General features: G+C 48.6%; 1 protein-coding gene across 2 annotated transcripts in view; it reads left to right on the top strand.

The window, feature by feature from the left end:
* The window catches only part of MICU1 (mitochondrial calcium uptake 1), a 672,580-nt gene that overhangs the window by 644,932 nt on the left and 11,077 nt on the right, over positions 1–16,571 (top strand). For both annotated transcript variants that reach the window (XM_086922279.1, XM_086922278.1), the window contains exon 11: positions 1,325–1,414. In XM_086922279.1, coding sequence (XP_086778405.1) covers positions 1,325–1,414 — 90 coding nt within the window. The remainder of the gene's footprint in view (positions 1–1,324; positions 1,415–16,571) is intronic.

The raw sequence follows: 16,571 nt of genomic DNA, 5'->3' as shown, positions 1-16,571 counted from the left end.
CATGCTACGCAAGATCTGCAGGTGGATCCCCACCGAAACAAGAACAGCGGTCACCCAGGCCCTCGTCAGCAGCAAGTTGGACTACGGAAACCCCCTCTACACAGGAGCCTCAGCCAAACTCCTGAAACAACTTCAACGCATTCAAAACGCCTCTGCACGCCTGATCCTCGACATCCCTCGCCACATCACACCCCACCTGAGAGACCTGCACTGGCTCCCCGTCGACAAGAGGATTACCTTCAAGCTCCTCACCCACGCACGCAAGGCACTCCACAACACCGGACCAGCATACCTCAACAGACGACTCCGCTTGTACACCCCCAACTGCCAGCTCCGCTCCGCTGACCTTGCCACCGTCCCCTGCATCCAAAGAGCGACCACTGGTGGCAGATCGTTCTCCCTCCTCGCCGCCAAGACCCGGAACACCCTCCCCTTCGTCGTACGGCAGACCCAGGACCTGCTTACCTTTAGAAGACTCCTCAAGACCTGGCTATTCGAGCATGCCTTAGTGCGCTTTTACAAATGTTCTGATTAATTGATTGATCAGATCGGTATTTCCCCATACACTTCGCTGTCATATTTGTGTTTCTAAGTGATTAAGAACAAACGTTTTGCCCATTAAGATTGAATTCTGGGCAACAGCCCTTATCTAGACGTCGGTTCCCTATTCGAAGAGTCATCCGTTTCTATAATAATTTATAGAGGACTCTTGACATCTAAAAATTATTAAAATAATGGTAAAAGTCTGCAAAATACCATATGATTAGGAATATAATAAAGTAAGTACTGCATTGAATACTTTAACTTTAAAATATTGATATATATATATATATATATATATATATATATATATATATATATATATATATATATATATATATATATATATATATATATATATATATATATATATATATATATATATATATATATATATCCTACTGGCGGTCGCCAGTAGGTATATATAGTTAGGATTTTTTCTCTATTGGACTTTTGAAAATTCTATGTCTAATAACTTTGGCGTTTATGGACGGAATCGGCTGAAATTTTCAGGAAAAGGGCACATTTTATATATATATATATATGTATATATGTATTGCTTGTGAGATTTGATCGGTTTTAACTCCCAAGTACTTCTAGTACTAGCTAATGTAAATAAATTGTGGGGAGTTGATATCTAGTTATTGTTTGTTTGGTTAGTGAAAGAAATGTCCATACTATTTTTATGAAATACGGTAGCGGTAATCTATACACTTAACTTTCTGTGATTGATGTTACATTAGCAGTTGTGAATGACGTATCAAAAAACGTTTGTGTCTTTCAGTCACTATGCAACAGGTCGCCAGAACGGTGGCAAAAGTGGAGCTGTCGGACCATGTTTGTGACGTTGTTTTTGCACTCTTCGACTGTGATGGTGAGTGTTGCATTTAGAACTGTTACGAGTTTAGAAGTACAGACCAGGATGTACACGAAACAGTGTCTGGGTCCAATTAAATTTCTTCTTTTACCACCACCCCTGTACTTGGTATAAAATGCACATAGTTGAACATAATGAGGGATGCATTTCAGATGTTTTGCATTTAAAACCATTTAGATTAATGTGTCGACTGACACGCCCAATGCTATTCTAAGTCACAGTCCTTAGTTTGAAATATGGGAATAACTTTCAAATCTTTTGCTTAAAAACCAAATTCAGGCCTCTCTTCCTAGCTGGCCTTCGTTGCATCAGCAGCACTGGTGTTAAGCGAAGCGACATGACAAAGCTTCATATGCCTTAGCTGATGCTTCTAGTCCCGGATACCCCCTGGAACCAAAGCATGGTGCAACATGCTGTCCTGCCACATGTGCTCTGCCTGTACCACCGCATAGTTAGAGATTGACCGTCTCGACTGCCGCTCTTTTAAGTCTTCGTCGGTACTCCACTAACAGGAATATGCAGTAAGACTCTGGTCTCTGGTTCTCCTCCCCCAACTCTTCGGTACGGAGGCCCTTTGTGAAATCATAGCATCTTCTGGGGCTCATCGCCAAAAAATCCTTCTAATGAAAAAAACAGGACTCCGGTTCTCCAAAATGCTGGTGCCTCCTGTATTGTAGCTCTTGGTTTCTAGCCATGTATATCCAGCCACAATAATTGAGGTGTCAGCATTTTGGAGTGCTGCCGTCCTTTTTTCATCAAAGGTTTTTTTGGTGTTGTGTGGCGCTGGTGTGCTGGTGGATTCGGCCAATTTTGACAGTATTAAACTGCATAAATATAGCTATGGCTCTTTTCGTATGTGCCCTTATGTCTCTCCTTGCCTCTCTCCTTCCCCAGAATGAGTACAAATTCTACACAACCCCATTGGATTGCTTCAGTCTGTCCAGTTCTACCTCCACTCTCCCCCAATTCGCACCTTGGAGAAGCTTGCCTTGATGTGTGCTCTGTAATAAAAATCATTAATCTATTTTAATGTTTTATTATATACATCAATGAATGTTTTAGAGTCATTACACAGTCTTCTCAAACCTTCATGAAGCTGGCTGTGAGGTGGAAATTATTACACGTTTGAAGAGTACACAAATTACAAGAAACTAATGTTGACCTCCCTAAACAATTGATAACAGTAACAAGTGTCTTGAAGGGTAAAAATGGAGGCTGTGAAAGTAAATGCAGATACATATTCATACTTTTGGAGGGATTCACAATGGCAATTTACAGTAAGAGGGACAATGTTAAAAGGCGATATAGTGATTAGAAGTAATTCAGGGACGACGGAAAAGCAGATTATGAAAATTCTGAGGTGGATCTGGTCATTTCAGACTTGAAAATGCACAAAGCAGACTAAAGAAATCCAATAACTACGAATCTAGTTCGTAAAAATGCTACAATAAAGACATTAATAAAGTACAAAAAGCACGAAAAGACATTGTGAAGTTTGTAAATGCAAAAAGCAATGGAACTTTAGGATTGATATTAGGTACGGATGACAAATCGGTTGGTGTAGGACTATGGGTTGAGGAGGACTCAGGGTAGTCAAATAGTGAGTAATGTCTGGGTTAAGGTAAGGGTTTATGTTGCAGAAAGGGTTAGTGCAAAGGCGAGGGTAGGGTCGGGGTTTATTGTGGGTTTGGTGTTGGGTTGAGAGATAATACATCAAAGAGGATATATCAATAGGTTAAGGGTTAGTTTTAATGTTATTTAGTGTCATTCTTGATTTTGGGTTATTATTCATTGTTCTACTAACACAAAATGGAAATTTGGAGCTTACAAGTTCATTGATATGGGGTAGTTATTATGGTGGCAGTTATCACTTCAGTCGTAATTTTTCACATAGTTCCATGTTACATGACTACCATCGGTTTTGCATGAGTAGCACCTGTTATTCGTGGCATTACAAAGCAGCAAATATGCAGAATTAAGCTTATAGCTAAATAAATTAGTATCCATGGACCGCACAGATTTCTGTAGTATTAGTTTAAGTATTGTTGTTAGTGGACCTGAGTCATCTAAGAGCCCTTATATTTATTTATTTATAGCTTACTGTCAATCATAGCAATAGCACATGCGTTTAGTTGAATGAAGGCCCCTCTGATGCATTTACAGTTAGCATTGTGTCACACACCTCAGAAGGAAATTGGTTTATCTAGGCAGCGGTATTGGCGCACAATCTCTGTCAATGAGTTCCTCTCTCACATACCGTCATTCCTGCTTTCTTAGTTACTACTGCCCCGACCCCAATTCTTGACATTAATTAGAGGGCAGAGAAGATTGATTATTCGAGACTAACGATATATTATCACCAGTCAAGCAAAAATACAGATTTTTTTAGAATGCAACGAAACAGAATGTAGTTTTTCTGGTATGACAAGTCTGTAAATTAAGTCTTCACTTACATCTAGACAGGCTGTGATCTCCAGCTGAGAAACTGGAGGTAAAATCCAATCGCTCAATTAACAAGTGAAAATCAGGTCTGTAGGAACCTACTGACAAAACGTATTTTAAATAATGAATACTTAATAAAACTCAACAAATAGGTTTCCCACTTCAGAGCCTGTCTCCAACAGTTCTCAGTTAATGTACTATTATTAGATTGATTAAATCACCATGCCAAGTAGACCTCCATTTCAGTATGTAATCATATCTGTAAATGAGTAGTTCGTCTCCAATCTCTAAAATCTGACCTGCATGTGTGCAAACGAGCTCTGAACAGACAATTAATTTTTAATGAACCATTGCAGGGATGTGTATTTTTAATCTGGTAGCAGTGGAATGATGCATAAATTATATCAAATTCTTCATTATAACATCTTGAGATTTAGCATGTGTAACGCTTTAAAAATATCTCGGGACTCTTCTGAGGCCTACGCTTGCTTTCATTGTGCATGGAAAATGTATGCTATTTCCCTTGGTTCTTTTCCGAAAAAACACCTATTGTTAGGACAGGAATTTTGCTGGTGCACTTCAATCTCTGCCTGCATCCTGCTTGGTTTATTTTCTGCTGTCTAGGTACATGTCTCCTATTCGCGCATGTTATTACTGAGGTATGTTTGAGTTATTATTCAGTACTTAAAAATAAGTTTTCTTCCTGTGATTATCTCTGCTGCCATTTCACAGGACACCTAAAAACGTGCTTTCAAATATTGCAACCGGTGTGAAAGTTGAGCAGGAATCGGTTTGCATTCATTCAGACCCTGCAAACAAGTTGGAAGGCTCTCTTTCACAAATCAGCTCAAATGGACAAGAAAGAGACTTTGGGGCAAATCTACAAGGAAGTGCCGCAGCACGGCAACACAAGCCCTTTGGCAGTGCCACACTGCAGCACTTCCAAAGCACAGGAATGAAACATATTTACAATAATATGTTGCATTCCTGTGCTCTCCCCTGGGCTGGTGCACAAACTGCCGCCATGCTCCGGCGCAGGCGCACTTGCACCATGGTGCAAGGATGCCTGCGTCATGGGGAGATTATTTTTGTATAGGAAGGGGAACCTGTCTGCACAAAAAAAATTACTACCCTCCTCCCATCCGGGGGATTCACCCGGGCCCCTCCTCCTCACGGGGGGGGGGGGGGGGGGGGGGGGGGGCGGGGATGTTCAAAACTGCCTCGGGGTGGCTCAATCGGGGCCTCCCTCGACCTCACGGGAGCCCCGCAGTCTCTCTGCTCCTCCAGCCGCCTCAGGTCGGGAGACTGGGCTGGCACCGACAGTGTGCCCCGGCCCGCCTAACTCACCGGCCCCTTGCTCGGGGACACAGAACGGCGGGGTGGCCTCCCGCTCCGGTCGCTTCTACCGGGGCTCCCTCCTCTGCACGGGGGCCTGCAACGCCGTCGCTTCACCCGGGTCCCCCTCCTACCTCACAGGGACCCGGGGCTTAGGCTCGGCTCCTCTCCTCTGGCTGCTCGACCTGCAGCCAATCCCTGCGCGGCCTTCAAGGGGGGGCCGCGCAGGCAAATCCGTGCGTGTCGTGGCTGGGGGCGTGGCATTTGATATGGAATATTTCAGGGGATTGTTTCACTTGCAACTTCTCATTCATCTTACCCTTTTTCACTTTTCCATCATGTTTCAGACTGGCCTCCAATGCAGTATTAAGCTCTTGAAATGTTCTATTTGTACCCTACTATTGAACAGATCCTTCAGGTGATTGAGCTGAAGGACCATAGGCTAGGTATGTCTAACCTTAAACCACCAACCGTGTTAGCATAATGAATAGTGAGAGCAAGGCTTCCACCTCGGCAAGCTATTATTTGTATCTGTTACTAAGGCCATTGAAAATCTTCGCTTCAAGGGGCAAGAACTTTCAGTGCATAATTTCTCCTTTTCTTAGCAGCCTGCATTAGCCGTGAATTTAGCATTTTTTAATATGCAAACATGTTCTAGAAGTAAAATCGTTATGCTCATAATTGTCAATTGGAGCTCTACTTGCATCAACTCTATTAAAAGATTGCTGTGACTGAAGAAGTTTTAACTCTCATTTGTAAATCTGCCCATCCCTCTTCAGCTAGCGAGCCCTGCTTATGCTTCTAAATTTCCCAAGACTAGCGTGCTATATGTCTGGCAGTAAATGGTCTAAGATGCCACTCCTTTCCAGCGATGTGCTTGTCTGTTTCCTTATCTGTAAAAATGCATGCCTCTATTGTAGGAGTATTGTCACCAACATTTAGTTTGATTAGATACGATACTTAAGTTATACAGTAATTCAGATTAACCTTTCCACTAGACTGTCTCCAATTAATGATTCTCTGTGCATAGAGTTTTACTTTGCAGCTCACCTGCCATCTCGGTCTTGCTAGGCACAGATGGAAAAGCACCATAGGAGGAGACTCCAGGCCCTTGACTGTCCATCACAACTGGTCCTCTGTTAGTTGATAGTGGGTATTTGGGTTCTCCAAAGTCTTGAAACCGCTAATCAGAGGAGAATAAGACATTTAAACTAAATGTCTGGACAAAACACGATCATTGTACCTCTGGAATCTTTTCTTCTGCTTATCTGAACTCGCCAACGTCATCCCACACTGAATCCTCAAAGGCATATAGGAGGGGCTCTTCTTTCTTCAGATCTACAATCAGACTATGTTGTTTCTCCACATCTTCTCTTTCTGTCCACCTAACTGGGGTAAAACATCAAAGCTACCAAGGGCACCTTTAATTGCTGTATTTTTCCATTACCTGACCTCTTTACAACTGGGCACTACCACCTATTCAGCTGAGATGCATCTTAGAGCTTCCACTATGGATCCACTCATTGACATTTGTTCCTGATAAGGTTCTCAATGCAGTTCTCCTTCACCAGTGATTCACAAACTTGTTACCTCCATGTATTTGCGTCTATGACTGCAGCATAGCTTCTGACCCAATCGCTGTCGGTCAGCCACCACTGCAGATCCTGTGCAGTCCCTTCTGAGAGATCTGGACTACATCAGAGAGATTCCCTTGATGCTGCGTTCACTGGAACTTCAGGTCCCACTGCAGAGCCTGCTTATGCCATCTGGCATGTGTCACCAGCAGGATGCAGGAGAACATGAGGCCCAGCAGCCTCAGAGTCATCCTTACCGAAATCCAGGATAGAGGCTGAAAAATCAGTATCATAAAAATATCCTGGCCTGAAACTGCTCTGTGTCCAGAACAGCTCAGATTAAAGGGAGCCTCTGAGAGGGAGTTAGGTGCGACTTTGGGACCTTGATAGTAAATCCCAGTGAAAGCAAGAGGTTCGCCATAGTCTGGAGATGGGAGAGGACAGTCTGGGGTAAGCTCGCCTTCAACAGCAGTCATCCAGATAGGAGGATACTGGCACTGTGTGATCTGTGAAGATGAGCTGCAACCTTGCCATCACCTTGGTGAACACCTGGGGGGCGCTGGTAAGGCCAAAGGGGTGCACTGTAAACTGAAAGTGCTCGTGGCCTACCACAAACAGCAGGTAATGCAGAAGGGCAGGCAGGACTGGAATGTGAAAATAGGCATCCTGCAATTTCAACGCTACCAAACCAGTCTCTGGGGTCTAGGGCAGACAAGACCTAAGCCAAAGTGAGCTTTTTGAACTTTTCCTTTTTGAGGAAGTAGTTGAGGGCTCCCAGATCTAGAATAGGACAAAGGCCCTTGTCAATTTTTGGGACCAAAAAGTAGCAGGAATAGCAACCACATCTTACTTCTGCTGCCAGAACCCTCTCTATGGCTCCCTTGGCCAAGAGAGTCTTGACTTCCTCCTGAAGCAAGTTCATGTGGTCCTCCGTCAGTTGGCTGTAAGTGGAATGCATGGAGGGAGAGGTAGTCTCGAAGAGGAGGGAGTAGCCCCTTCACTATCTGAAGAATCCGCTTGTTTGATGTGATGTTTCGCCAGTGGTGAAGGTGATGGCTGATCCTGCCACCAACTGGCTGCCCATGATCTTGAAGGGTTGGACTAGGAAGGTTTAGAGGCTGCAGGGGAAGGAGTGAACTGACTCTAGCCGTCTGTCCCATTGGGTTGAAAGGAGCTGCGCTCACGGCCATGCATAGGTCTTGCGGTGTCTTGAGGGGAGTGGGATATGGCTAGTGCTGCTGAAAAACCCCTTCCATGGCCACCAAAGGTGCAAAAAGAGGACTGGCGGCACTGAGAGGCCCAAGGACTTGTCCGTAGCCCACGAGTCCTTAAAGCGGTCAAGAGCCATGTCTGTCTGGTCTCCGAAGAGACGGGTGCCAGCAAATGGCATTTCCATAAGAGAAGCCTGGAAATTCCCGAAAAGCCAGAAGTTCTGATTCAGGCGTGGCGTTGAACGACCACCGTCGTTGACAATATTCTGTCCAGCCCTCTCCGACCAGATCCCACAGTAGTGACCCATGCGTCACTCCAGGGAAGGAGCAGTCATCTGGGAGAGATGGAGATCAGAGGATTCTGGTCTCCGGTGGAATCCTGACTCCACATCAACTTGCTGGAGCTCCGAGCAATTTGCTTGTCATTGAAAGCTTTCCTCCCTTCCATTAAAGGAATGCGGACAACACCACCACCATGTGGTACTACAACAAACAGGGCGAGGTAGGGCCCTGGATCCTTAGTCAGGAGGCCCTGCATCTTTGGGCATAGCTGGAACAGCAGAGTTCAACACCCCCCTGGGAACATCGATGCCTAGCAGATCAGGAATGACGTTTCCATCCAGAGGTAGCCCAAGGTCCCTTGCAGAAGTGGGACGAGCCTTTGTTAGATCTGTTCTCTTTTGCCGATAAAGCGCAATGTCAGGAATTTTGCCGCTGGAGTTTCCAAGCCAGCACTCGCTCGCCAACGCTTTTCGTCCTGAGTGGTGCTCAGGCCTCCTGAACACCTTTCCACCAATACCGCTACTGTCTAGAGTGGTCAAGAACATTAGGAGCGACCGGGCCCCAGTCATTCTTGTAGTTCCGTGTTGGGCATGGAGAGTCTGGTATCCCAAGCTTCTCCACCTGAGCATCAATCCTCCTATCAGGCTGCCCCTTCGAGAGGATCTTCTGTCGCAGCAGCAGGGGAGGCTCCTCCACTTAAACCCGTCCCCTCTATGCCTTCTTGTGTGGAGATTGAGCAGTGGCAGTTAACAGCATTCGCTCTTCCTTCCAAAGTCTGTGATGTGGTTTTGGCAGCCAGGCGTCCCTCTGCCAAGACTGTGTGTACGCCTGCCGGTGTAAGAAGTTTGTAAAATATTGTACACAAAGGTTTATGCCACACTCTGAATCCCTCTCTTAAAGAGTAACTTTTGGCCTTGTCTGCCTTCTTGAGGATACCAGACCAACAGTCTTTATTTAAATCCCCTATTGTGAACAGATTTCTTAGGGGGCTTATACATATGTTCCCACCTGCCCCATTCATCAGGCCTTAATTTTATTCTTACCTGTGCTCTGTTCGAACCTCTGCACAACTGACCCCTCCAGCTGCTTCATCAAAACAGCCTTTTTAGTGGCAATAACTTCTGACAGGAGTGTGACTGAATGTCATCCAAGCCTTCCTTCTTCCCATCTTCTCTGATAAGTTGGTGGTTTGCTCTAGGGCCTCTTTCTCACTGAAGTGGTAACACCATTCCATGAGGGACAATCTGTCATCCTACCCACTTTCTATGCTCCTCCACACCCCTCTAAAGATGAGGAGCGACTCCACCATCAGGACCCAAAAAAGAGTGTTGTCAGTCTGCCTTGACCACACTAAAGAGTTCCAGGTGGACGCTCAACTCATCTTTGGGTACGTTGGATAAAAAAAGTTTCTCCGGTGCAGAAAAGTACTATCTCGCTATGGGTGGACCTCTGCATCAAAATTTGCTACACTCTAGCCAGGAACAGCCTCTTGCAGGCTTAAGAGCTGATTCCACCAGAGCTAAGGCTGCTAGTACAGCATTGCAATGTGGTGGACCAGTCATTGACACTTGTCAGACAGCAACCTGGGTGTCACTGTACACGTTCACAACTGCCTGGACAGTCAGGTCCACAGGGATGGCCTTTTTGGGCTCTCTGTCCTGCAGGACTTCCTGGTGTAAACTTGTCCACAATCCCTCTTCCTTGGTTGTTATTGCTTGGGAATCTATTCTAAGGTAAGGAATGTGTGATTAGATGCCTCTATCAGATGGACAAGTTACGCCTGTAAGAAATGGGGTTACCCAAATCTCCAAGGGGTAGCATGGAACCAAGCGGGCAGGCCAATCTTCGGAGGACATGTGAAGCACTCACGCAGTACCCACAGACAACACACCAGGCACACCACAAAAGAGGCAGGACACCAGTTTGAGTTGGAAAATTAAGAAGTTTAGTATATCCAACCTACAAGGCAAAAATGCATCAACAGTGGTATCATAACATGGCGCCAACTGGCACCAGAGCCAAGTGTATCAAGGGGGGGATTATTTGCATGGGAAGTAAGGGCTGAGTCTGTAAGTCCAAATCTGAAAATAAAGAAGAATGTTTACATAGTCATTAAACCTGGGGTCGCAATGGCGGGGCCAACTCAGACTCTCTTCCTTTGTGATGGGCTGTAATTGCAAAGTACAACATCAGCATACTCCAACCTAACCCCTGCAAAGGAAAGCTTCAGGGCATCACAGTAAATCCCAACGGACAGGAACACCTGTAATAAATCAGCAGTGGGATATAACCAGGGGCCTGGAATGACACGTCAGGCCAACCTATAGACCAACATTAGGCAGAACATACATCGCCCAACATTAATATCAGGTAGGGGCCCTCCTCATAGACAAGGAACACCTGTAAGGAAACAGCTAGGCTCCCTCTACCATCAACCTAGGGGTATCAAACATCAGGGTGTACACAATAGCCAACCCTCATTAGGCCCCGGACGTCCCCAATCCGGGCAGGGGACGCAGTACGCTAGGCACCCTGCTTTAGCATAAGGCTCAGCCCTAACTAGGGAGGACAGGCAGGTAGCAGTCACATAACCACTAGGCCCGTATCACATTGAACCTAACAGGGGCCTGACTCTAGGCCTAATAACCTCAACCTAGGGCAAACCCTCCTCGGGGCATACATATATAGGTGGGATGTCAGGCCTAAACACTTCATGGAAAATCAGGCAACAGGCAAAAAGGTGCATTTCAATGAGCCTCTCACTTGGCTATGCATGTCAAACCTTTCCCTGGGGGCCACGACAACATTCTACCTCCCCCCTGTGACTTTTAGGATGAGCAGGGGCTTCTGTAGGCAGTTCAGTAGGCCTTACTGGTATCCTGGGACTCTGAGGCAGCAGTCACCAGCAGCCTTTACTCGGTTTCTGGGCACTTGGGCCCCACTCAGTCAACAGAGGGGTGGGGGGGGGGCGAACACCGACCCTGTGTCCCGTTGCCCTCTCCACCCTCCACACCGTATACTGTTGCCCACACTCACCGGGCTGTCCAGGGCCTCCTTGGCGGTAGGGGTAGGCACCGGCAATGTGCCTCGAGGCCCCTGCTGCACAGCGCTCTCACTCGCGGGGCTTCCCTGACCAACCGAGAGCCCCGCGGGTCCTGCAGCACCTTCTCGCTGCTTCCGGTTTCAACCTGGCCCCTCCTATCTCATGGGGACCCGGGGCTTCAAGGCGGAGGGGGCAGGCACCGGCAATGTGCCTTGAGGCCCCCGCCGCGCAGCGCTCTCTGACGGAGCTGTCCTTCCCTCCGGGGTAGTCACCCGGGCCCCTCCTCCTCACGGGAGCCCGGGGGGGGGGCATCAAAACTGCCTCGAGCGGCTCAATCGGGGCTCCCTCGACCTCATGGAAGCCCCGCAGTCTCTCTGCTCCTCCGGCCGCCTCAGGTCGGGTGGCGGTGCTGGCACCGACAGTGTGCCCCGGCCCCGCCTAACTCACCGGCCCCTCGCTCAGGGGCACAGACCGGCGGGGTGGCCTCCCGCTCCGGTCGCTTCTCCCAGGGCTCCCTCCTCTGCACGGGGGCCCGCAACGCCGTTTCTTCACCCGGGTCCCCTTCCACCTCACAAGGACCCGGGGCTTAGGCTCGGCTCCTCTCCTCTGGCTGCCCGACTGGCAGCCAATCCCTGCGCGGCCTTCAAGGGGGGGCCGCACAGTCCAATCCGTGCGCGTCGTGGCTGGGGGCGTGGCGGAAGATTTCACCGGCGCCCCAGCCATGTGATGCAGGTCAGGCCGGCTTCCGGGCCTAGCGCGGTCCTCTATCCACATCGGCGGCCCTCTCCTGGCACCGGGGGCCGCCGCGACGATGTACACCACAGCGGGGGGCTCTCCACGACAGCGCCGGGCCGCGGTGGTGATATTGACAATTTACCACTGACGCAAGGCAGCGCCAACACTCCTCGGGCTGCGGCGGTGATATCGGCGGTAATAAGGGGTAGGCTCCCTTCTATTTAATTATTTATATGGCGGACAGCGCACCAAAACGAGGGTAGGCTCTTCCAGCGCGATTCCCCTCAGCAGGATGGCGCTATTCACAGCGCACTGCTCATCCCTCTGCCCACAACCTCAGCTCCTTCTTCAGGCCACGCAGAAGAATGAACTCTTCTCCAGCGCTTCGCAATTATAGCGCTTGACAGGCAGGCTTTACAGCACTAGGGGGCCACAATAGTCCCAGGGCCCAGCGCTTTCACAGGGCCTCACAGCGCCTCAGCCAGCAACAATTCTTTTGGGGGCACAATCTTCCCCATGTGGTGCTTCAAAGGGGCCACAACTTCTCAAGGGGGGTAGACAGTCCCTGTCCTCACCTCCTGGGCGCTTCTTCCTCGCAGCGCTGGCGTAATTCCCGGTCCCCACAGTGTCAGGGACCTGGGTAGGGGCCCTCGCTTGTCAGGGGCCCAGGGGACAGCAGAGGGGGGAGTTTTAAGGGTGCAGGGCCCAGCTCACAGGCCCATGTGGCGGTAGCACCTCGCAGCAGGTCCTCTCTCTTTCTTGTCCCCGCGCTGAACGACTCTCTGGTGGCACATCCCCCTTACTTATACCCTCCTCCCAGGCAGTGCCAGAACCTTCTAGAATGTTGGCAAAGCTAGCCTAAACTGGCTCAAGGGGAGGGGGTGAGCACCCTGGGTGCCAGGCTTTCCCTCCAAAAGCTAGGGGTAGCTGGGTAATATTATCTAGACCGCTGACCTATGGCAGTCCAGTGGCAAAACCCATGGCCATGGCATCCATCGTCAGGTGCATTTTTAAAATGGGGAAATTTACAAGTGCTCACACCAGTACATAGCATTACAATTTTAACAAGGTGTCTCACACCACTCATGGCCTATACAGGTTTAATCCCATGGCGGAGACATCCTAGACAAGGGGGTCAAAAGCGAAAAATTTGGGGGGAAAAGGCCAGGACCAACAACGCCTTATCTGGCAGAATCATAATCTAGCTGCAGATTCCTTACCAACCCACCCATCCTTCCCGCACTGCGGACAGGTTTGTACGGTCAGAGATGATCCCTTTCAGGGGCCTAGTTTTTCTAAACAGTCCACTGTCAGTGCACTTTATGGCTCCGCGCTCCTGGCATGGACAGTCGTGAAAAGTAACTGGTGTCAGAGGACCAAGGTGGCACCTATATTGGTGATGTGGACCTATCTTCCAGCGCAAACAATGCCGACTACGCCACACAGAGCTGACCAATGCCACCTGCTGGCGTCCAAGGGTATTTCTCGGGCAAATGTCTTCCGGATCCAGTCTGATACCTGGGAAAGTCTATGGTAAGCAATCTGCAGCTAGATTATGTCTCTACCGGCTAAGGTGTTACCGGAGGTAAATACGTTTTCCTTCCGGTCCCTCCCTTGAGCAACTCCAGTATCGCAGAATGGGCAAGGGAATTCAGCCCCTTTTAATACTGATAACGATTACTAAATGTGGGGTTTGTAATTGAGGATTAGCTTAATTACATATGCTCCTAATTACTCAATATTTTACTTTTAGTTGCATTGAAATTGACTCTTAATAAACAGTGTTCTGTGACCAGAGCAGAATTTCACCTGCAGTCCGCTGTGTACCCCTCAACACTGTTATCTAATATCATGCTTGTGCTAATAAAGTATTTCAGGGAGAGTTTTTTTTTTTTGAAAATCTGTTTATTAGCATAGTAATTGGAGCAGTTACATACATATTCGGGCGCAGCAGTAATCAGAATGTCACATGTATACGTTTGCTCAGCACTTACAGGCACTTAGTATCATTGATTTTTCGTTTTCGTCCGGAACTATGGTAACTTAACAATCCCCTAACATACCCGCACCCTCCCCCACCCACGAGAATCCCTCCCGACACTCTTCCAATATGCGTATAAATGTGATACTTACATCTTGGTCACTCGTTGCTCCATAAATTGCAGTTTTTTCCCATACACATAGACAGGCTGGGATAGAATTGTCAATGGTACGGGGTTCTCCGTACCTCATCACAGTGCACCTTACATCGTGATGATACTTGTAATGTCTTGAAGGGCTGGACACATTCATCTTGTATGTATTGAGTCATCTGTGTCCCCATCATCCCCATCATTCCCATCATCCCCAGCCTCGAAGGTTCCCAGTACGGTGAACCAGTCCAGGGAAATCAGTGTTTTCCTGAGACCTCTGTGTTCCTCTCGCTGCAGCGCTTCGCCTTCTGCCTTGTCCCATCGTATTACCTCTGTTTTCCATAAATCCGGGTCAGGTGGTCTGGGGGACTTCCACCTCATCGTGATTGCTCGCTTTGCTAGTAATAGGGCCATGTCTGTGAAACGTGTCGCTACGGTTCTCGTGCGTGCTGACGGTCCCAGCCCCAATAGTGTATATATTAGGGTGAGTGATTGGGACAGGGTGCCAGCTCTCTCAAGCGAGTCAGCGATGGTGGTCCAGTAATGACCCAACTTGGGACATTGCCATAGCATATGTATTAGCGATGCATCGTTAGTGTCGCACGAGGGCAGTTACCACTCGCGTCGGGGAACATCATGTGTATGCGATGTGGGGTCAGGTAGGCTCTATGCAGTAACATCAGCTGAATAAACTTGAATTTGGGGTTTCTAGCTACCTTCTTGGGAAACTGGAGAATGTGTTCCCATTCTTTGTCCCTCAGTGGCCTACCAACATCTCCTTCCCATTCTGTCCTGAGTGGTGATAGAGGGACCGCCCTCCCCTTTTTGATACTAGCAGCGAGCCATTTGGTCAGATGGCGCCCGTGCCCATGAGGTAGTGCATTGTTATCAGGGGGTTTATAGCTGGCTCTTGTCCTTCAGGTGCCCACTTGTGTGTTATATAGTGACGAAGGCCTGCGTGTAAAAGGAATGAGCCCGTAGCAACGCCATGCGCAGCCCTGAAGTCTTCAAAGGACAGTAGGCGCCCCTCTGCGAACAGGTCGCCCACATGTGTCACACCTGCGTCCTGCCAAGGCATTAGCTTGTTCGTCGTGAGTGTTCCCGAGCCCAGCGGGATACCCAAAAGTGGGATCGTGGGGGCATAAGCTGTCGTGGGGGAAGTGTATTTCAACGCCTTCCGCCAATATGCCACCGCCAGCCGGAGGAGCGGTGGGGCATCTCTCGGCAGATCCGATCGGGGTAGAAGCAACATGTGTATGTCCCCTCTTCCATGCTCCCTCTCTGACATGTCGATCTCGTGTAGGTTGCGGCCTGCCACCCAGTAGGCCAGCCATTGTAACTGGCACGCATAGTTGTATGCCCTAAAGTCCGGTAGGCCCATACCACCAGAGCCTGAGGGGAGCTGCAGTTTAGCGAGGCCTATTCGTCTGCGCCCGTGTCCCCATACAAGTTCCGTGAGTAGTGTGTCGAGATGTTTAAATGTCGCTGCTGGGATCAGGAATGGCAGGTTGGTGAAGTGGTAAACGAGGCGAGGGAGCATTACCATCTTAGAAATGGCCACTCTGCCAGCAACAGAGAGGGGCAGCGTCAGCCAGAATTGAATTTGTGATTTCAGTGCTCTCATGGTCCTCCCAAGGTTGCCGTCAATCATCATGTCAGCTTCCCTGTAGATGTGCATCCCAAGATATCGGAAGGTGGTTCCCGCTATCTGGAATTCGTGTGGGGCGAAGGGCAGGGGAGTGGATGAGCCTGTATTCCTGAAGGTGAATCCATAAGACTTGGGTTCGCTTATGGTAAGGCCTGAGATCGCCCTGAAGTCCTCAAATATTTGGGGTATAGGGCCCAGATCGCCCCGTAGATCCCGAAGGTATAATATGATGTCGTCAGCATAAGCGGACACAATATGTGCCGTCCCATGCCTCTGAATACCACAGCGGGGGGCCACTGTCCTAAGTCTGCAGAGCAACGGTTCGAGGGCAAGGATAAATAAGAGAGGGGAGAGTGGGCAGCCCTGTCGGGTGCCCCTCGCTATAGCTATGGGTCCTGAAATGTGCCTGGAAGTGCGTACTCTCGCTGTAGGGAGAGTGTACAGAAGTCTGACCCAGGCGATGAATTCGGGCGGTACCCCGAATTTCAAAAGTGTAGCAAACATGTAGTCCCATCTAAGGGAGTCAAACGCCTGCTTCAGGTCCAGGGATATGCAGCCCTCTGAGTCCGCGCCCACCAGGTTTCCTAGCATCAGCTGGGCTAAGCGTCTAAGATTCATGGCCGTGCTCCGGCCCGGTACAAAACCACATTGGTCTGGATGGATCAACTGTGGTATATATTGCACTAGTCTCGTCGCCAGCACTTTGCTCAAGATCTTTGAATCGGTGTTAAGGAGGGACAGGGGTCTGTAGT

This window comes from Lissotriton vulgaris, chromosome 5, assembly GCF_964263255.1.
Source record: "Lissotriton vulgaris chromosome 5, aLisVul1.2, whole genome shotgun sequence".
NCBI classification, from domain to species: Eukaryota; Metazoa; Chordata; class Amphibia; order Caudata; family Salamandridae; genus Lissotriton; species Lissotriton vulgaris.
Note: the sequence above shows the minus strand (reverse complement) of the source record. Positions and strands in the feature narration are given on the sequence as shown.